A 22,803-nucleotide genomic window follows, 5' to 3' on the forward strand; every position below is an offset into this window, starting at 1 on the left:
CCACATGTATTCATCATTATAACTAAAAAATGCGTTTTTTAACATCTTTGTTCGTTTTATAGTATTATGTTAAACAAGTATGAAATGCTAAACATTTTAATCGATAGTATAAGCAAAAATATATTCTATTGTAAAATTTCTTTAGAATTCAAAAACTTATCATTTAAATTTATTTTATCTAGTTGTAACAAGATAAGGCTTTTTATCTATGAAACTTTTTGCAGAACAGTATGAAAAATAAAATATTAAATGATGTTTTGTAATCTAAAGAAAGAAATAAACTTTTAAATTTTTAATTATGACAGTAATTTAAAAGGCAATTTTTTTAACGTTAGACATTCTACTTATGTTTGTGTGTGTTTTTTTAAGTTTTTTCGACTGGATAAACTTAAGTACAAACTTTTTAAAGTCTATTTACTAGTTTCTAAGTTCTTAAATTATGCTAAAGTGTTTTTGAACGAATATTTAACACTATTTGAATACAGTTTTGTAGATATAAATTATTTTTTTCAACAAAAAGATACTAGTAAAATGTATTTTATTGTAATAGTTAAGTTTTACTTTATTTTGTAATTGTTTTTGAAAGGTAGTAGAAACTAAAAACTTAAAAAGCTTTTATTCCTAAAATTCGTATATTTATAAATAAATTTTTGTTTAACAAACTAAGAGTTCAAAACTTTTTTAATATAGAATTCATATAATTATTTAAAAGTAGATCAACTAAGCCTTTTTAGCAGTATACGATTTGTCTTAATTTTATCAACTAAAACACTCCGTACTTTATTTTATATTAAATAATAATCAAAACAACTTAATTATAAATTTTTTAACACATTTTTCAATTATCTACAGGTTAAAAAAAATTAAACGGCTCAAAAAAAAATTATGACCAAAATATAGTGCACACTAATCATTTAAATAATAAAATTGCGATATTTTTTTTTTTTAATTAACATTTTTGAAACCAAACGTGGTTCAAAAAAGTTTGTATTACATAAGAAAACCATAAAATGTAGAACAAACGTAATAATATTTTTAGCACTGTTGTTGTCAGCAAACTCTAGATGTTTATTCGCCATCAAAATGTACGCTAATCTGAACCGCACAACCATCAATAACAGCCCATGTGACATTCTACGTCCCATGGATCATTGTTGTTGGTCGTACGGTAGTTCAGTTATACAATTTTTAAAATTTGGTATTATAAAATACCAATGGAGAAACAAATTTTAAAAAATGTTAATCTTTCACAGCTGATGTTAATAAATTTATATGCGTATTACAACAACAAAATTAATCTAAATGATTTTGGTTTATATTTACATCTAAGAATATATATAGAAAATAGTGTGATTAAATAAACTTAATCACTTTCCACAGAGCCCACTAGAAGGGCTTTTAAATGATTTTTTAAGAAAATTCGATTAAAAAAAACAGAACATACGTTTTATAGAATCAATAAAATTGTTTTTAAACTTTTACTAGTACAGTTTGAAAATCTAGCTAAAGATTTAAAACAATTTTTTTGTTTTTTATGAAATATATGTTCTAGTTTTTTTTTAATCGAGTTTTCTTAAGATTATATACATATACATAATATTTTAATCTTTATTTGTAGAACTTGTTTTTTGTAGTGCAACTAAAATATGATAATGTTAGATTGCCTCATTGCAAAAATCTTTTCAGATATATCCATGAGGTACATGTAAGTATTTATCTTTTACGTACAGTCAAAAACGTAATATAAATATTGTTTTAAAAAAATATTGTATGTTTTGAATATTTATATCAGTATAAACTATATAAACAGTATATAAAGGGTTCTCAGATTTAACAAAAAAAAACATATTTAAAGCTATTCTTAATAACAGTTTCATAACAAGTTAAATTTTCAAAAAATTTTTTACTTGATAACAAACTACTCTTTAAAAGACGTGACTAGGTTTGTTGGACTAATAACTTATTTTTTAGTTATTAATTTGTTTTTCAATCAAAAATATCACTTAAAGCTGTTTGTAATTTCATAAGAAAACCGAACCTAGTCACATCTTTTAAAAAGTAGTTTGTTATAAATTAAAAAAGTTGTTGAACATTTTACTTGTTATGAAACTGTCATTAAGAATAACCTTAAATATGTTTTTTGTATAAAATTTGCAGTAAAGAATATTTGAATTTTTTTAATAGTTTCGTTTTTAATAAACTTTAAGTAATTTGGAAACTTAAATCTACTAAATCAAATATTTTATATATTAATTACTGTAAATTTTTTAAATCAACTTGAATTAAACTGACTCTGTTAGTATATTTTTTGCGAAAATACGCTCAAAGTATTTGGTCCTAGGTCCTGGTGCACGAAAAAACCTTTCGGTTATATGCGTACACCACGGGTTTCTTTAAACGTCTTTTCCAATATAAAGTATAAGAATACTATTTTGAAGTTTGTTTCTATTTAATTTTTTATACTAAACTCAAATATAGTTTAAATATTACTATTTTAAAATTTGTAACAGTTTAAAGTAAAGTATACTAGTTTATTACCTTTTGTAGTTTTTTTTTTTAGTTTAAGTTAAATCAGAATGACTGAGACTCTTGTCAACTATATTTTAATTTAGCCGATAAAAAATATCGCATTATTTTAAACTTAATGGTTACACAAAGCAAAGCAACATCAAACATACTTGTTGACAGTCCTAAGAAATTGTCAACTAAGTTTACAAATACGTTTGATAGTGCTAAAATATTAAATATGTTTTTATTAATAAATAGAAACAAATAATACTTAATTAGAAGAAAGTAATAAGCTTATTAACATAGTTATAGAATATTAAAAGTTAGTTAAGTATACTGAGACATTAAAAAAGTATGTTTGCAATTATTTAAAAACATTAGCAGTACAAATATAATTTTTAATATATTTAACTTTCTTTGGTTAATTTTTTAATACAATAAATCAAACTTAATAAATTTAGTTAGATATATACATTAAAACAAAAGTCCGTTTTTTAATTTATTTAACTTGTTTAATTTTGATACTTATTATCAATTCATTTTCTAATAGTTCCTGTGCTTTATTTAGATATTTTCAATTTGTATCACACAGTCAGAAACACATAAAAAAAAAAATTTACAACAAAATACTGTATATTATGTATATAAATCAGTGTATCTTTATTTAAACAGTACATAAGTTATATGATACTCCGTTTAACAAAAAAGTATAGTTATAATTATAAACATACGAAATACACTTAAAAGTAAAACAAAGTTGCATAAGGAAAAGCTATTAAGTAAATATAGAAACATGTGATATATAATAATTATATTATCCTTCACATTTGTTGTAAAACTTAAAAAACCGCAACTTTTTTGTAGACATTATCTTTATTACATAGCTAACGATTTAAACTACCTCTAAAACACGTGACTTTATTTTTATTTATTTATTTTTTATCCAAAAACTAAGTTTAAATTAATTTATATTTTATCAAGGGAACCAAAGAACTATGCACAACAAAAACAAAAAAACTATATCACAGTGTGGCTAAAAAACATGTGATGGTTTATTAAAATAATACTATTCTAAATTTAAAATATAAAATACTACAGCAAATGACAAAAACTTACACAGTCTTTTTAATAATACCTTATGTACATTTAGAAATTTCATAACTTTTTTTTCATACTTCAATTAATTTTTTCATAAAAACGAAGCAATGTTAATTGATTTTTTTTTGTAATACTCTGTTGTTTTAAACTTTGAAAATTTTGTGTAATTTTTTTATCTATTGATTTTTTTTTGAAGTATAAGATTACAACTGTATTACAGTGTAAATAAACAAGACAACTATACTAAACAAAATAATTTCGGCACAGTTTTTATCACAATAACTAGAGAAACTCTTTGAAAGTAAGTTATTATAACAAAATAGTCCAAAAAGAATTTTAGTAACTAAACTACTACTTTACTTATTGTTGCCAAAATTAATTATGTTTGCAAAAAAAAATATTTATTATGTGAACCGTACAATATATTTTATAAGTTGGTAGTAAGATGTATTGTTGTAGAAAAATATAACAATACGTTCATAACTAGTTGCAATTAATTATAAAACTAGTATAATGTTTTAGCCTAAGTTGTCGAAAATCTATACTATTACCTCATACACAAGTTACTCGATTTGATGCTGGTTACTATTGACTGCTTATAACTGTCAACATTTAAATTACTTAGAAGTCGTACTCTCTTGTACTAAAAGATTATAAGTTAGTCACTCAATTGTATCTCATTTGTACCTTTTTTTCAACCTCAACAGTATGCTTTTTGTTTGTTTTGAGTACTCATAACTATTTTTTTTTTAATTCGCAAAAAGATTTATAGTTTTAGTAATTTGATTTATCTTATGATTTTTTACAATTTACTAAAAAAATTGAACAAGCGTGATGAAGGATCTGTTTGTTTTGGGCCAATTATTTTTTTGTTGTTACAAACATTATGTTTTATCCTATTAGATCTTGTTTCTAAAAATCACGACGTTACCATATACTAAACTAATATATGCTAAAGCTTAGGTAGATAACAGTTTTTAAATAATTTGATAACTATGAATTTGTTTTAAGAACTTGATGTGGTCTTTATTAAAACTAAATTATTTAACAATTCTCAACACTAATAAAATCTAGATATTTAAATAAACTTTTATCTTGAACTTAACATTTTTTTTTTAATTTTACTTATACTCAAAGTGTTCCTGTAAAAAAATTTAGTACACAAAACAAAAATTTAAGTTTTAAAAACGTCTAACTTAATTACTATATAATTTAAGTTTTAACCAAATTCCATTTTTAAGATAAATTTTGTTACAGCGCAATATTTATTTTGCAAAACTTATTTACATCTTGCTGAGTAGTTTATTTTATGTATTTTGCCTTAACCGTTTTGTATATATGTATATACATATTTTATTAATAAAATTCGATTTGAAAGAAAAACAGAACATACGCTTCATAAAAACATTTTTTTCTATGAAATGTATGTTATGATTTTTTGTAAATAAATTTTTCAAAGTAAATAAATTAAAAGCCTTTAAGTGGGCTCTGTAGAAAATTATAATGTTTATACAATCACATTATTTTCTATTTCAAACCGTACTAGCTGAAGATTAAAAACAATTTTATTATTTCTAAGAAACGTATGTTCTGGTTTGTTTTATATCGAATTTTCTTAACAATTTTTTAAAAGCTTTTCAAGTGGTCTCTGTGGAAATAGATTAAGTTTATATAATCACAATATAATATATATATATATATATAGAGAATTAAGTTATTTAACTTGATAAATTAAATCTTTCACACTGAGCCCACCTTAAGGGCTTTATTAATAAAAAGGTTTATTTAAAGATGTAAAACTCAAAGGACTCTAGTTTTACATCTTTAAATAAACCTCTATATATATACAGTTTATTGCGAAAATTCGAATTTAAAAAGAACAGTACAGATATTTCATAAAAACAATATGATTGTTTCCATTCCTAAACTGTAGTTCGAAATGAGTTAAACTTTGCTAACCAAAAACACTGTTGCTTTTTTATGAAATTTTCTAGAGGACAAATTTATTATAATATAAATATACATATTACGTTAGTTATTAGATTAATTATTAAAGTTTGATTTTTTACTGTATTAAGTATTGATAGTGTTTAGTCATGGATAAGTTGTTAAACTGTATACAAGTGGTGTACGACTTGATAACCGAAAAGTTTTTTCGTACATTAGGTTCTATGACCAAGTATTTTGAGCAACATTTTTATCGTTCAAAAAACCAAAAACAAAATGGTTAAACCCTGCTACTGATACTTATAAAGAGTCTTTTAAAAAATAGGTATAACTTTATATTCCAAAGCAATAAATAATAAATGTCGGCTCTATTAAACCAAGACTATTATTAAAACTAGTTTTTGCTAACTAGACCTTTTTCGTTTCTAAATATTTTACTTAGTACAAAATATAGGTGGAGTAAAAATTTAACTCTTTTCTAAAAACTTCAAATTCTAAAAATCCAAATTCTACTTAAATAAATTAATTGACCTTATCTAAAAAAAATTAGTATGCCTGTAGGTCTAAACTCTAAATTACAATATTATTATGATAGAAAATACTCCAAAAAAGTACATACTAAAACTGGTGTTGTTCAAAAAATTATTTGAAATTTTTTAGCTGTATCTCAGAAACTATTTTAAACTTAGAAAAATTAAAACTTGACTAATTTAAACACTTAAATTTTTCTTTCTTAAGTCTAAATAGATAACTTTGTTTGTTAAATTTTCATTTATTGTAACATTGAACTTACAACAGCAATTTTATTTTACATAGTAAATCATTAAAACTAAGAATTTAGTACAAGGGCCTGATGCATAAGACTTCTCGGTCATTGAGATACATAACAAAAATTTACTTAAAAATGTTAAAACTAAAAAAAATATTATTTAATATTGAAAATTTAATAAATGTAATTTACATACATTAATGTTTGACTAAACGAGATTCTAAATCAGGGGTCGGCAGGCAGTTGGTGGTCGCGGGCCAAATTTCAAGTTTACAAAGTCTTCGCGGGCCGCAGTTTTAGTTTTAGTGACGTTTGAATAATATTTTGGTTTTAGTTTTAGTCACACCAGAGAAAAGTTTTAGCTATACATAATTTGACTATTTAAATTAAATTAGAATAAAATTTACATTGACTAATATACTTAAGTGTTAATAAACTATGTACTTTCATAAGCACTTACTAAGTTAAATTTAATACTTTTATAATTTTACATACAATTTAACTCTCTATAAAAACCAAACTTGAAAGACAATTTATTAGTTACTTTTATATATTTGTTATATTACCAACCCCTTTTTTCATATTTCTAAAAATATTAACTTCAAAAAAAGTTTTTGCGTGTTAAATAGTTTACATTCATTAAAAATTTAGTAATTAGTTATTTCATAAAATTAATACCTGTTTGTATTATAGAAAGCTAGAACAAATTCTTTAACATAATTAATTCAGAATACTTAAATAAAATATCTTATTAGTAACTAGTCTTTTACATGGTTGTCACTTAAAAAGCAAAAATTTCTGAGTTGTATCAAACCAGCCTAAGTTCATTAAAAGTTTAAAAAGCTAGTAAATCGTTGTAAATCAAGCTTTAGGACCTAGTAAAAATATCATCATCATTAAAAAGTACACAAAGTGTAAAAAACAAGAAAAAACTACAATTAGTAAACTACACTTTAGTCATAAAAACTATTCTGGGAATTCTAAGATTTATTTAAAGTGTTTGAAATAAAAGTTTCACACACATCTGAGTTTTCAAGCTTTTAAAATAGCCTGTTTGTGTAGCAACCCAGTTAAAATAAAGTTCACAACATAAAGAAATAACGAAACTTATTAACAGTAAACAAATTACATGCCAAAAAAATATAAGTCAGCTGGAATGGACAATTAACTTTCTTAAACATTTTTAACAAAAGTATAAAACTTAATTGAGTCATTAGCGAAGGGAAAAACCTCTTTTTTATTAAGCATTACAGCAATTCTTTATCTGCAATGAAAAATTAAAAATATTAGTTGTAAAATAAAAGACGAGCAACAAAAAAAAACGTTAGTTAGGAGTTATTGCGAGAAACGATAAAAAAAGAAATCACCAAAGTCAGTTCCAACAAAGCACATGATTATCTTCAGTAACTTAAGAATTATCAAAAAAAAGTTGTTAAGGCAAGTTATAAAGTAGCAAAATTTATTATTAATAATAAGATACCGTTTATAATTGAAAACTTTTTTAAAGAATTTTTGTTGGCAGTAATGAAAAACTTTTGTTAATTTCTTCAATGACAACAAAAAGTCCTATTTAGGAAATGCATTGAGGTTATAAAGTCGCATAAATCAAATTATGACTTTAATCAATATGTTAAGATGAGAGCACTGATAGAAAAACTATTGCTCATCTGAGAATTTTTATTAGAGATGTTTTTTTAACTTTGACACTTTAGTATAATTTCTTCATTTAGTGCAAACACGAAGCACAACAATCGGTGAAATTTTACAAGTAAAGGTGCAATGCACCAAAAGTTTTTAGAAGTACAATTCCTTCTTTTATTTTTAGTATAAAGTTTAATTAAAGTTTAAAAAGTGTCTTATAAAGTATATCAATATTAAAAAAACACTGTTAAGCTACTTTAGTATATTTTTTAATAAAGAAATGTTTATTTGCTAAATTTTTTGTGTCAAATCGAAATTTCACTACTTTACATGTAAAAATTGTTTGAAACTCCAGACTTTTTCAAAAATTCTCAAATTCAAGTTTTTTTCCAAAATTTTTTAGCATAAATTTTCAAGTTCAAAGCTTGAACTTGATATATTATAACATATATTATAACTGAAACTAACACTTTGGGTTGAGCAAAACTTACATCATTAGTTTAATTTGCAACTCTTTTAAGCAAAAAAGCCAGCCTGAATTAACAAAAACATTCCTGATATTTTGTATACAAAAAACAATTCTAGCCAAAAACTTATAAAATGATTTAGTTGGCCTGAGATTTGAAGTCTTCAAATAGTGATAGTCTGAGAGTGTGTCAATGATTATAAACTATCCCTAAGTCTAGTTTATATTAAATAGGTAGCTCCAAAAAACGGCAAATGTGTGTATTGATATGCAAAGCATAAATGTTAACTTAGTTTGACAAAATCAATGTTTGAAAAATGAAAATTTATACCTAACAAAAACTATATTAGTTTATGTCATATATATTGTTTTAATTGTGTCTGTACAAATTTAGATATTACATGTAGAAAAAACAAACTTAGAAAATTATGCATAAACTAAACTTAAACTAACTAAAGTATTTTATAAAAAGTGGTTTAAAATATGAGCATTTTTTTAAGTTGGTGTGCATATAAGTTAGTTTAAGTGCAAAGAAAACTTCTAAAAAATTAAAATGTGTCAAAACAAAACTTAAATAAACCTTTTTTTTTCTTATTACTATGTTATTTTAAATGTTTTTACACTAAAACATAAAATTTACAAATAAAAAATATATAAAAGAAACTTAGGTAAAAAAAGTATTGGAAAGAATATCTAAGCTATTAAGAAATGACACTTTATTTAATTACTGTGCATTGCTTTTGTACAAAATGGAAAACATTTGCATTTAGTTTATTTGATAAATAGGTATAATATAACTAACTTATTAAACTCAAGCACTCTTTTTTCAGATAATTACTTGCTGTTGTAAAATAGAAGTTATTATGAAACTCAGAAAAATATCCTGTTAGAATGCTAATCTGTCTTTTTCACATTTTTAAATTAAAGTAGTAACTTCTTCTAATTATTTTTAAATGTTTTACAGAGACTTAAAACCAAACTAAACAAATTAAATCGAATTACCGAAAAAAAATTTACTTGAAATATATTTTTGCTCAGCGGGCCACAAAATTTTCTTTCGCGGGCCGCATTCCATTCAAAAAAATAACTTGCTCGCGGGCCGCAGATTTACCCTTCGCGGGCCGCAGTTTGCCGACCCCTGTTCTAAATCAACTAATAAGTGTTGTTTCTAATTACCATAATCAAAATTAAACTGCATTTTTTACCTATATTTACTTTCAAGCCTGTTAAACTTTTCCCGCATTTTTTTCTCTTTTAGCTTTCATTGTTAGTTGTTTTCTCAGCTATTTGATCCTATACACTAGTGTGCAGCTATATCTACGGTTAAAACAAAACACTGCTTTAAGATAAAAGTATTTTATTGGTTTTTCATAGTTTAGGAAAAGCATTTTAAATATTTTCAAAAAAAAATTAGCAATCATATCATAATGTGTTCTTTTTTATTGACAAATTAAAAGTATATGTACTTTTTTATGTCTTTTTTTGTTTACACTTCCAAAACTTAAGGTACTTTTTGCTCGCTTCAAGTACCAGTAGTTCAGCTCCAAGTACAAGTATATGTTATTTAATCCTCAAAACAGTGTAAATTTATAAAAAAAAAAGTTAACGCAGAAATAAAGTTTTTTGAAAACACTCTATAGAAACTATCTTTATAATTTCAATATAAATTGCTCGTTTTATAATCAAAACTTTATATTTGACATCAACTTCATATGTAGTATTGTTTATTTAACGACAACAGAAAATCGTTCAAAAAATCTGGTGTGCAAAAAAACTTTTACAAGCTTTTGCAAAATTAAACTATTTAAGATATAAATTTCACTTGCTTTATTTTAGAATTAAACTGTTTTTTAATTCAAAAAAGCATATAGCATAATATTTTCGAGAACTAATACTTTTATTCTGAGAACTATTGTTCTTGAATTATTAATTAATTATAAATATAGTTTAATAATAATTCTTATAAAAATTAATATTTAGAAAAGTTTAGAAGTATATATATTCTTCGAAACTTCATTCTCCATTTCCAGTTAAAAACGGTTTGACTCCTTATAAATAGGGTTTAATAAATGACTATCAAATTGATTGACTATTTTTTTTCTTTTTTTTTTGTACCTGTGTTTAAGTTTTGGAAACAAACATACATGAATACTTTGACAGTTTTATTTACCTTATCTGTGTTAGAGCTATGAATTAATTAAATAAGGGTGTTTTTATCTACAATTTCGGTTTTATTCTATATGTTTTTAAACATAACTTATTATTCCGCTTTCAGTTTTTAAGTAAATTTAAGATAAAAAAGAAGTTTCCGTGGTTTTAAACTAGAATATACATCAACATATAAAGTTGTATGTTTTAATTCATTTATTTAATAACTTCAGTACCCAAAAATCATTAGCACTGACATTCAAAATACTAGATAAGCTAGAGTTCTACTAGTTCTAGATGAAGATCATCTAGAAAAAAAAAAAAAAAGGATATTTGTAAAGCTTTAAAGAGACTGGTACTTTTTTGAAATGTTATGCATTTTACAGAATAGGTCTTTATTTTGACAAATTCAAACTATTTCAATAAAATTTAGAGTAAAACCTAGCACAGTGAGTGTTGTATTCATGTAACCATGATTGGATTGTAAATTTTCAGCTACTTATAAAGAGCTTAGTGCCTGATGTACTTTATCTTAAGGAATTTTTAGAACAATTTAAAACAGTTTACTTGTTTACACAGCCCTGAAAAATATACTATTTAATATTTTTGCACGTAAGTATTATTATATTTTATTCATACTTTTTTATACATGTCACACTAAAATCAAAACATTACTGTTTAATAACTCAAGTTAATTGACTACGTTACCAAAACAAAATCAATGTATTATAACATGCCTAGACATTTTGTATGAGTTGCTTCTCATTAATATTCTATATCAACAGCTTTATATGCTCTTAAAGTTTATAATGTATATGGTATTATAAATTTTTTTACGTACATTTATTTTTATAAAGTGTAGTTTTTTATAGCAAAATAGAAATAGTAGATATCATTTTATTTTGATTCTGTAAAAACGTTTAAATGAAATAAAAAAATAATACTAAAGTAATATCAAATACTTAATAAATATTTAGAAATAGCTATTAACAAGCACAAACTTTAGAAAAATGATTAGATTAAAAATAAAATAAAAAGTCATACATCTAATTTTTTTTTTAATTTTTTAAAATAAAAATTGAATAAATTTAATTGATACTTTATTATTTTGGTTCAACGTCTCAGTAATTTTCAAAATCCATAAAACTTAGTAATAGTTTACATTAAACAGTTAATAATTTCAAAATGTAATTTATTATTATTTTTTTTTATAAATAAACAGCATATAGCATAAAAAAAACTTCTAAAGCATTTGAAACGTTATAAAAATTTAGTTTTTTATAATTTAACTCATTAGAATACAGCGTAATTTATTTTAGTAGAAAAGATAGCAACTTTTTAAACTTTTTTTTAACTAGCCTAGAATATAATAGTATAAATATAATTATCTAAAGTTTTGAAAAAGTGCAAACGTTAAATTTTAAGAGAATCTTTTTTTTTTTTTTTATTTAAGTTTAAAAAACTAACTATATAAATAGACCAGTTATTTTAAGATTTTATTGTGAGTTTTAATAACTTATTATTAGTTCATGGCATCATAATAACATACACAAATAATATCCTTTACTTATTTCTAAATAAATTTTTATACTTTTATAAAAAGTTAAGTTTCTTACAATCCTAAAAAATATATAAACTTGAAAAGCAACATATTCATACATTTTGAAACACTTTGAAAACTGTATGACTCTGAAAACATCAATTTAACCTACACATGAATTCAACTAAGTCAAGCGCTCGGGACGGGTGTTTTTTATTTGCTTCAGTTTTGGAGCGTACTGGTCGGCCATGGTGAACGGTATGAGGGCCGCTGCCACGCTGCTGGCTTTCTGCTGCAGGAGAACGTTGAAAGTTCCGCACGCGTTCTTCGTCGACTGAACCTCCAAGCTGATCCCGTCACGCTTCAGTGACTCTCTCACGTGCGGAGAGACGAATTTGGCCTTTTCTCCGGTGCCGACAACTATCAGGTCTGAGATGAATGTAGTTTGATGTATTTGAGTTTACTATAAAGCTTGCTGACTTTTTAAATCAGACCAACAAAAAACAAAATTGTATATATGAATTTTCAAAATAAAAACTAAGGTATTCTTAAAAAATCATTAAGAACTAAGTCTCAAATTTTACTACAATAGTAAAAATATTTGTTTAAATCTAAGACTTTTGTTAAAAGTTGTCATAATATTTCATAAAGTTATGAAATTATAACTAAATTACTATAAAGTTTGATAATAATTGTATATGTTTTTGTTAGACTGAAGGAATGAAATAACAGTTTGCATAATAAAATTATTGTAAATTTTATTGTCAAGAGTACATGTAACAGGGTTGCTACTTTTTGAAGTAAAAAGAGTGGATAGCATAATTTTGTGATTAAAAGAAAACAAAAACTTTCAAATACTGTTAACTAAAATTGAACACATAAAATATAATAACTATACAAAAGGTATTAATATTTAAATTGAAAATCTAAGTTTTAAGATAAAAACAATCTCTAAGTCAATAAAACTGAGATGTAAGAAAAATAACTAAATTTATTAAAATAGACCATTAATAAGTAGTTTAAGCAAACTAACCTACTTTTGGATATACCATTTTAAATAAAGCAAAACTTTCTTCTGTTATATCTTCAGCTTTTTCGACCTAAAATTAAATCATATTTTATTACGTGCTTTGTCGATTCAATTTAATAAAAACTGGAAGATTCTATAAAGAAAATTAATCACTAAATGAAAAGATTTTTTCAAATTGTTTGCAACATAAAACCAATGTTTTGCAATATTTAAAGCTTCAAAAGTTTGTTAACAAAATATCTATTCTAGACATAAAGCATACCAACACTTTTGCGAGTTCAAATAAAATAAAAACTCATAAATTCTTTTAAATAAAGCCTGAATATATTTCAAAAATAGTTTAGGATAAAAATAATACCTAAAATTGCAAAAGCTCCAAAATAGCAAACTAAAAATTAAATAACATTTAAGTTTGTATAATGAAAAAAGTATAGAGTTTTTCAGTATAATTTCGTGTCTTTCTGTATAACGAAAAGTCTATTAACAAATTGATGGCGTTGGAATGAGTAGTCTATTTGCCACTTTTTTAGCAAAATAACTTCATCATCAAATGAAGGTTTTACTACTACTAAGATTTAAAAAAAACTAAAAACTATTTTTTACTTTAGATATTTTGAAGACATGTTGGTGCTCATAGTAAATAGTTATGATTTATACTAGGGGTGGGCAACGTACGGCCCACGGGCCGGATCCGGCCCGCAGAGTGAAAATGACCGGCCCGCGATTAAAGTGACAGGCCCGCAAAGGATCAGTATTACAAAATTTTTATTAAACTTTGTATTATACTTTTACAAAACAAAACTGTAATAGTCTAACTTTGAAAACATTTAAAAAAAATACTAAATAAATTAATGTGTACTAATAATTACATCATTTTGTCCTAATACTTTGTGTTGTTCTAATTTATATGGAATATATTTTGTTAAATTACCCCAAGCAAAATGTTTTTTTAAGTACGATATTTTACATACGTACCTTCGTCAATTACAATGTCAATTCTATTTTGTAGACATTATTTAAACATCTAACATGTCTCAATCTACATCTAAAGTTTTCAGAGTTGAGAAATTTTGTGAATTTGAAGGATTCAAAAAAGCGATCAGCTGCATCTATAATATTAGATTCCGGCCGGAACCAAAACTTTTATTTAAATTAGAATCCGACCGAATAAAGATCTCGACTTAAAATTAGTATCCAGTCGGATTCGGACCTGTCATTATTATGTCGTTATTCATATGTCATATGTCGGAAAGCCATTATTCGGTTAGATCAGGAATCTGGATCCAGTAAATCACTTGTTTGAACTGCTCCGGCCCGCAAAAGACTAAAATTTTCTGGATCCGGCCCGTTGATTGAAAAACGTTGCCCAGCCCTAATTTAAACCAAGGTTTTCCAAAGTTAGCAATGTCGTTCCTTGGGGTAATTTTGGTTATCAAGGGACAATAACTAGCAGAGCACGAAAAAGCAATTGGGTAAATAATGATTTAAGAGGCATCCAATAAAGAAGAAAGTGCATTTTTTATATTTCTACCAAGGTCAGTAAATGAAAATGTATTTGAGAAACTCCAATTTACACAGTTTCGATCACTAGATGAATACACTGCATTCAAACTTAACATTTTTTCTTTACAAGTATCTGACAAAACTAATTTACCATATTCAAATACAGAAGTAAAGTTGATTTCAAACAGACTCTACACAAATTTTTAAATAGAAAGCCAACATTAGTATTTTTCAAAAAGCATAAAGTTTTATTTGTTGAATTTTGGACAGACATTAAATCTTGTACAAACTATGCAGATTTCAAAAAAAAAATTACTAAAAAAACTTTTAGAAAATAATATTAGAACAAGTTATACAAATTCACGATAAAATCAACAATTTAACTTCCAAACAAAAACAACATACAAATGATTGAAAACAAATTAAACATACCAATCATCACAACATATACTGAGTAACTTTAACGTCAAAAATAAATGTTTACAACTTTTGCTGCTAAGGTCATCTGTAAGTATACCTTGTAAAATATTTTGAAGAATTGATGATCATAAAAGAAAATACAAGAACAAAGCTATTTTCGAAGACTTATGTGAATATTAACCAAGCAAGAACTCAAACATTAAGAATAACTTTAAATTTATAAAGAGGTGAGCACTATAGCTTAGAATTTGTACTAGTAGAACAAAAAAGGCAAAAGTTAAACATAAACATAGCATCAAATGGGAAAACAGCACTACTGACAATTTACTAGCTTATTTTCTTTTTCATTTTCGTTTAAATAGCTTTGAAATCATTACCTTATATAACTATGCAATAACCAATTGAAATTCAAACATTTATAACTTAGTTTAAATATAGTTTTACTTAAAATCAAATTTCTTAAAGAGGCTTAAGAAAAATTGAAAATATATTTTTGAAAATATGATGCGAAATCTTATGTTGCAAATGGTTTTCAAACTCAATAAAATTCCTTTCAACAATTGAAAAAATTTTAGTAAGCAGTTTTGAACAGTTTGTTAAATTGATTTTTAAATAATTTTCTTAAATTTTATCAACTACATTTGAATTGAAAACACTAGAAACTTCTTTTTTTTTATATAATACAGTTATTAGTCAACGGTCATAGTAGAGCATTACTATTTATGTTGAAACCTATTTTTATCATTACTTGATCTTTATTGATTAAAAAAGTTAAAGATTAATACTATATTTTAAAGATTATCTTATTAGTAAGAAATACTTATTATGCAGCGAACCCTAGAGTTGTTTTTACCTTTAAACAACTAATAACACCAGGTGGTAAGGATCCAGTATCGAAATTAAATAAAAGTATGGTAATCTACCAGTACAGTTGCTGTTGTACAGCAAGTTATATTGGATTAACAACCAGACATCTAAGGAAGAGAATAAAAGAACACATACCAAAATGTGTAGAGAGTTTTTGCCTGCAGAATAGAAAGATGATATACCGGTAAAGGTTTTAAACCCATCTAAAAGTTCATCTATTTCAGAATATTTAGTTAATAATCCAACTTGTGCAAACAATTATAATATAGATAGGATTAAAATTATTAAAATTTGTAGTAATGTTTTCGATTTGATTAAATTAGAAGCCTTTTTTATTATGTTTAGGAAACCTGTTTTATGTAAGCAAAAAGATTTTGACTATACTGTTTCTTTATTTTCTTAACATTATATAAGGATTGTTTTCATTTTATTTATGTTTAGTTTTACTGTAGATCAATTATAACTTAAATGGACTTATTTGATTTTAACTGTTACTAATTGCTTTTGTCTTTTATTAATCTCTTAATTCCTTTATGATTTTTGATTACTAGGTTACTATATAAGTGTATAAAATCTTATTATTTGTTAGCATTGTACTCTACTGCAGAGAATTGATCGAAATATACTTAGTGTTTTTGAAATTGTGTGTCTTGTGTAACTTATTGTATATTTACTGGTCACTTATGTTCCAATAACTATATTTTAAACTATTTCTTATCCTTTTATATCATAAAACTTAAGTTCTATGATAGTTGGTACATATGAATACTTATAAAAAACTAAAAAAGGAAAATTAAAAGTTGTAAAAGCTACTTGCATTCCAACGAAGAGCTAACTTGTCAACTATTGCAACTGGTCCTTTTACAGTCATGTTAGAAAACCTGAATCCATTGTTCACACATCCCATCAGCATGAGTGGATGTTTCTCTTCAGATCTAGAGGCAATGTCTATATTAACAGAAGACGCAGATTCTTGAAGATCATTAAAATCTAGCTTTGAAAGATGTTGACTCCTAAAAAAAATAAACTTACTTTAAAACTGTACTTTTTTTTTAACTTAAATTTAAAGATTGAGATTAATGCTGTTATCAAATACTAAAAAAATATACATTAAATGATATTAATTTAAAACTAGTTTTTATCTAATATAAACTGAACAACAACACTATCAAAACTTATTTTACTTTATATTTACTAATAACAATAAAGGCTTTAATTATTTTTAAGTCAAATTAAACCATAATTTGTAAAAAAACTGTTTTAAATGAGCTCGCACTAGTAGTAATAATAAGTTCTTTTGCATAATAGTTTCTAATAATTTTCAAATTTTTAAATATATTAACCTATTAAAAATTAATTTAAAGATTTACTTGGTAACCTAAACGACCTTATATGTACATTGTACGATTTAAAACATGTAGCTTATTTAGTGTATTTGTTTTTATACTCGTTTTTGTTTCAGATTGTTCATTGCTAATAAATAATTGTTTTAAATAAAAAAGAGCTATTTATTAAATTATACCTTAAATACATATTTGATATTAATCTGTGTTACTTTTTATAGTTTTGTAATCATTTATATGATTACATGATCAGTTGAATTTTTATCAAGAACACAGTCACACACAGGTAAGTTAAAATTGGTTTAAACTATTTCATGCTTATTTATAATAAATTTATTTAGCTATATAATGTTTATAAGAACAAGTGTTATTAAAATAAAAAATAACTATCTTTTGTCATTTTTCCTTAGAAAAAATGTAATTGATAAAGGTTTCCAACTTAAGATTACTTAATGTTCAATAATATCAATTAATTTTTAATTAAAAATTGTGCAAATAAAATAAAAAGTTCGAACTACATACAAAACATTATTATTAAGGTGTAAAATTAATCATTATTCATAAAAGTTGTTTTTTGTATAATAAGATGTTAATAAAAATAATTTAGAGCATTACTTTTAGTATGTATTTTTCATTTTTTTATTTCTATTTAATTACTCAAAAACTTTATTTTCAACTATTTAAAATAAAACTATATACAATACAAGACTCATGAATAAAGTTTAGTATACAATAAAGTAGTATTAGTGTAAAATTTAATAATACTATACAAACAACAAAAACAAGTTATAAAGTATGTAAAGTTGAAACGCAAATAAAAATAATAAATTAAACTTTAGAAGTTTTTCATGTGCGTTATACTATTACATTATTTGTTACAAATACTTAAAATCATGAAAAGGTTTTCGTTAAGTTACAAACAAGTTTAAAGGCATGAGAAGAGTAAAACTTTATTTAATTTTTTTCTAGAGTTTTAACTGAGCTGCTACAAGTTGCTTTTTACAGCCTTAAAATATTAAAACTATCTTTTTAGCCGATTAGAGTCAAAGAGTACAATAGATTCTTGATAAGAATGAATTTAAAATAGAGAAAATAAAAATTTCTAGACATATATTTCCTCCTACATTTTTAACATAAACAACTCAATTTTATATTAGATGTTTGTAGCAATATTTAGAAACAACTTTCAGAAAGCTTTTTATAGTTAAAGAATTTAAACTTGATGAATACAAAACAAAAAACTGTTTTACTTTGTTGAAATTTGAAAATTTCTTCCTCAAATTTTTCAAGTTTTATAAAAATTAGACTGAATATAATTTTATATAATTTATATAAATTTAAATAGATTTCAGAAAAATAGTAGGAGATATATAAATAGCCTTTTTTGCCTTTTTAGTATGTGCCTTTTAAAAGGGACCTATGAAACTCTTGAATTTTGATTTCTTATATCTCAAAAACTGTTTTGAATTTTAAAAACAGTGAAAGTAACTGATACCTTAACTATTTCTGTAAAAAATGATTCTATAAAATAATAATAACCATTTCTCCAATGCTCTTTAACATTTGTTTATAAGTCTTCTTGTATACATAATTAAAATTGTCTATTTTGTTTTGATTCAGAAATGTTTTTTTACTAAAATACTTGTTTATGTTTTAATTTTCATACAAATTTTTGTTATTATTACTTTTAATAAATCAAAACTGTTTAATTTCGTTAATTGTGTTTAATAAAAAATTAAATTAAAATTTAATAAACCTTAAAGTTAAAAAAAAGCATGATTTTTAAAACAAATTCTAATACATTAAAACAAAACATAAAATTAAATAAAACAAACATTATTATTGTAAATAATGAACTTAAAAATTACAAACTAGTCAATAAATTCATATTAGTGGACCTTAGTGTGACCATGTTAAATTTTAAAGCACAATAAAAAATATGCCAACATTACCTATTGTAAAAAGTTCTCATTGTAAAATTCATAATACTAATATTTTGAAGCTTTCCACCTAATTTACATGAAATAACCATATTTACGCTGTTTTATAAACCTGTTGAAATTTTATTCATAAAAAGATAAGCATTTGAATCTTAAATAATGTTAAAAATTTTTAAAATCATGTATTAGTACTATTCAAAAATAGTATCAAAAAACATTTAAATATCTTAGAACTTACTTATTTATCATAAATATAGAATTTTAACATAGCATTTTTTTTTCTAGTTGTTACAAACTATAGAATCAAAAAACTTAACATTAGTAATTACAAATAACTTTAAAATGTCATAATTTCAATTAATAACTCATTTCAAACTATAGGTATGTCTAACACTTGACATAGATCAGTGTATTGGTATTGTCTTGATTTACAAACAAATGAGTTTTACTATAATTTGTTACTGATAAAAACAAAGTTTAACTATTCTTATCTTTCTATGCACCAATATTTTTATGAAAGTTAGTTTTTAAATTTTACATGAAGACTTGGTATTATCCTTAATTTTATGTGCTGTTTCAGATTTATTTTCAAAACATTAGCATTAGATGCCCAGTAAGAGCATAGCAGTTATTACTTAATGTAATTTTAACACTTATCTCTTCAAAATTAATGACAATGTTATTCCTACATTGTTCAGATTAAGTTTTTATGGTATATTATTATTTCTGCTTTTTTTAACATATCAGTATTAAAGAGACTTAGTCTATATACTTTAATGACAACATAAGTTCAATAGAATATATGATTTTGGGAAAAAGCTTTTTTTTTATTGTAAAGCAAATAAATGTCACAAATAAGTGTTTTTTTGAATATTTTGAATGGTCTTATATAACATTATTTTAGGAGTAAAAAAGAAAAACTGATTCAAATATATTTCAAATATTTTTTAATTATAAACAAAATTAAAATGTCAACAACTGAACCATTCTAGTACATTTTGAAACTGCACTGTCATTCTAAATCAGGGGTCGGCAATCAGGGCCTCAAAGTGTAAATCTGCGACCCGCAAGCATGTTTTTTATTTAAATGGAATTTGGCTTGCGAAAGAAAACTATATTTTAAACTGACTTTTTCAAAAAAAAAAAATTTTTAGTATTGTTTTTAAGTTCCTGGATATCGCTTTAAAACCATTTATTATCTTCACTGCTTAAGTTTAAAAATGTGAAACAAAACAGATAGTAGTTCTAGCAGTTTTTCTTTAAAGTTTAGGTTTTGTTTTTCTTTCAAACAAAAACATCATGGAGTGTATACATTAGCTTATGTACTAAGACTGGAGTGTTTCTTAGATTTAGTAAATTGACAATTCAATAAGTAGTTTTTTTAAGTATAAATATTTTTATGTGTACAAACATTAGAGTGTTTTACTAACATGTCAATTCTTTATAATTTAGGTCTTTGGTTTGACATGTGATTATAAAAATGTTTCTCTTATAATTGTTTTATCCCTATATTGAAATTTGCAAAGAAACTTTTAAAAGAAATCAAAAACTATTTACTAAAACATTTTTTTTAATTTGTAGATTATTTTGTTTAAATGGCAAAGCTTTTCAATCTTGGCTTTTTCTTATTTTTTAACTTTTAAAACACTTACTGGTTGTAACTGATTGTAACTTTTTTGTTTCAAAAAGTTGCAACCAAGAAAACTTTAGATAGCTTATCAAAGTATTTAAGGATTTTAAAAGAAAAACTTGCGCTGTTAAAAATGAAGACAATAATATATGTTTTGTTAGTATTTTAGTTAACTTAACAAATAACTGAAACTTTAAATATGTGCTGTGCAATGTATTGAATATATAAAGATTATTTTTAACAACTTAAAAGAAAATATTAACTAAATAAGTAGAAGTTTATTATATAAAAAGTGTACAAAGTGGATCCACATCTGTTTTTTGACCTTTGTTTTTTAATGATGTCAGTGAGAGTTGCTTTTAAATAACAACGTGAAATGGCTATCTACAAAATTAAAAAGATTGGAAGATAGAGAAAAAAAACAACACTTTATGAAACCAAACTAGAAGAAGAATTGGATATCAAATATTATTAATTGTTTTATTGCATCATTGTGTTTGTAGTTGATCTTTTATTGTTGTGCATTGTGTAATTTTTTTTCAAACATAAATTGTCTGATAGATTGCTTATTTCATTGTTAAAGAGTTAGGTGGTAATGAAAAGAACTAAATTGATATTTTATTTAAATAAATTTAAAAACAATGATAGAAATGATATTAGGACATAAAGATTTTATTAGTTAAAAATTTTAGACTCTAAACTAAAATACATTTTAAATAGGCCAGGCTAGACCCCTATAAGTAGCTAAATGTGACTATTACCAATTAAAAATAAAAACTTACTAAAACTAAAACTGCGGTCCATTTACATTTATGAATTATCATAATTAATGAATGGATAAACAATGCCTCCTCACTTATCAGGCCATGTTGGGCAAGCTTTATTTGTAATTATGGCCAGATAAGCCTTTGGCCCAATAAAAGCAAAATATTGCTTTTTTCTATCAATTTACCTCTTTCATATTATGCTATGAAACAATAAAACACACACTAATTTTTTCATTAATTTATATTTTCCTATTCTATACACCAAAAAAACAATAAAAACATAGAAAAAATTAACAAAATTAAACTTTAATAAATTTAAAATTTATTTGTTCAAAGTCAACTTGCTGAGTTTGTTCATTGTAACAGATTTCAGCACATTATTTTTTGCCATTTTCCTGTCATATCCATTTTTCAAACCATGTATGTTAACTGTGTCAAAAGTTTGTAACTTATTAAGCAAAATCAGAAAAGCTTCTAAATAAATAAAAAAACACATTTTTATTTACTGGTTGCAATATCTGTTAATTACAACATTAAAGTCAAAATTAAAGAATTATGACGTCTGATAACATTAGAATTATAAAACTGCTTTTCTAGTTATAAAAATTTAAGTAATTATGTATTTATAGTAAAACAATGATTTTAGCAGAATTGAAAAACACTTCTTGACATTGAAACCGGCCGGATAAGCGAGTAACCAGCTAAGCAAGAAAGCACTTTAATGTTCAATAAGGTAAAATAATAGATTGTAGAGCACTAGTTTTCTTAACTGTGTGGGCAGTAGTTTTGTCAAAAACAAGGTTTTGGTTTTCTACCATAACTGTCCTCATACCTAAATACTATAGTTTAAAACAGTTATTTCAGTTAAACAGTTATTTCCTTAAAAAGATTTATTTCAAAAATTACATAATAATACTAGAAAACAGCCAGAAAATAAGTTCTGTCAAAGTTTTTTTTTTTGTATATATGTTGAAGAGGGTTTTGATTTTGCAACTTTCAAATCAGAGAGTTTTTATAGCAATCATTAGGACCCTTAGGCCAGCAGGCCTCAAGTTCAAAAAATCATAAGTTTCTGTATTTTTTTCTAAACTGTTTTGCTGTGTATAGCGTCATATTAGTTTTAGTACCACAAACTTTTTACAATTTAATGTAATTACCTAGGATGATATATTGATATTAAGCTGAA

The 22,803-nt window shown here is 24.2% G+C and overlaps 1 protein-coding gene across 1 annotated transcript; it reads right to left on the reverse strand.

Annotated features, from left to right (window-relative positions):
* Positions 1 to 11,940: 11,940 nt before the first annotated feature.
* LOC145838440 (NADH dehydrogenase [ubiquinone] 1 alpha subcomplex assembly factor 3-like) lies at positions 11,941 to 22,022 on the reverse strand. Its single transcript, XM_082946032.1, has 5 exons — positions 21,923 to 22,022; positions 19,233 to 19,332; positions 16,755 to 16,950; positions 13,151 to 13,217; positions 11,941 to 12,546 (listed from the first exon to the last, which is right to left on the reverse strand). The coding sequence occupies exons 2-5, from the start codon at positions 19,310 to 19,312 to the stop codon at positions 12,302 to 12,304; spliced, it is 588 nt and encodes a 195-aa protein (XP_082802158.1). The 5' UTR covers positions 19,313 to 19,332; positions 21,923 to 22,022; the 3' UTR covers positions 11,941 to 12,301.
* Between the last annotated feature and the right edge of the window lie 781 nt (positions 22,023 to 22,803).

The sequence above is a fragment of the Thalia democratica genome, chromosome 6 (genome assembly GCF_965202585.1).
Source record: "Thalia democratica chromosome 6, ktThaDemo2.hap1.1, whole genome shotgun sequence".
NCBI classification, from domain to species: domain Eukaryota; kingdom Metazoa; phylum Chordata; class Thaliacea; order Salpida; family Salpidae; genus Thalia; species Thalia democratica.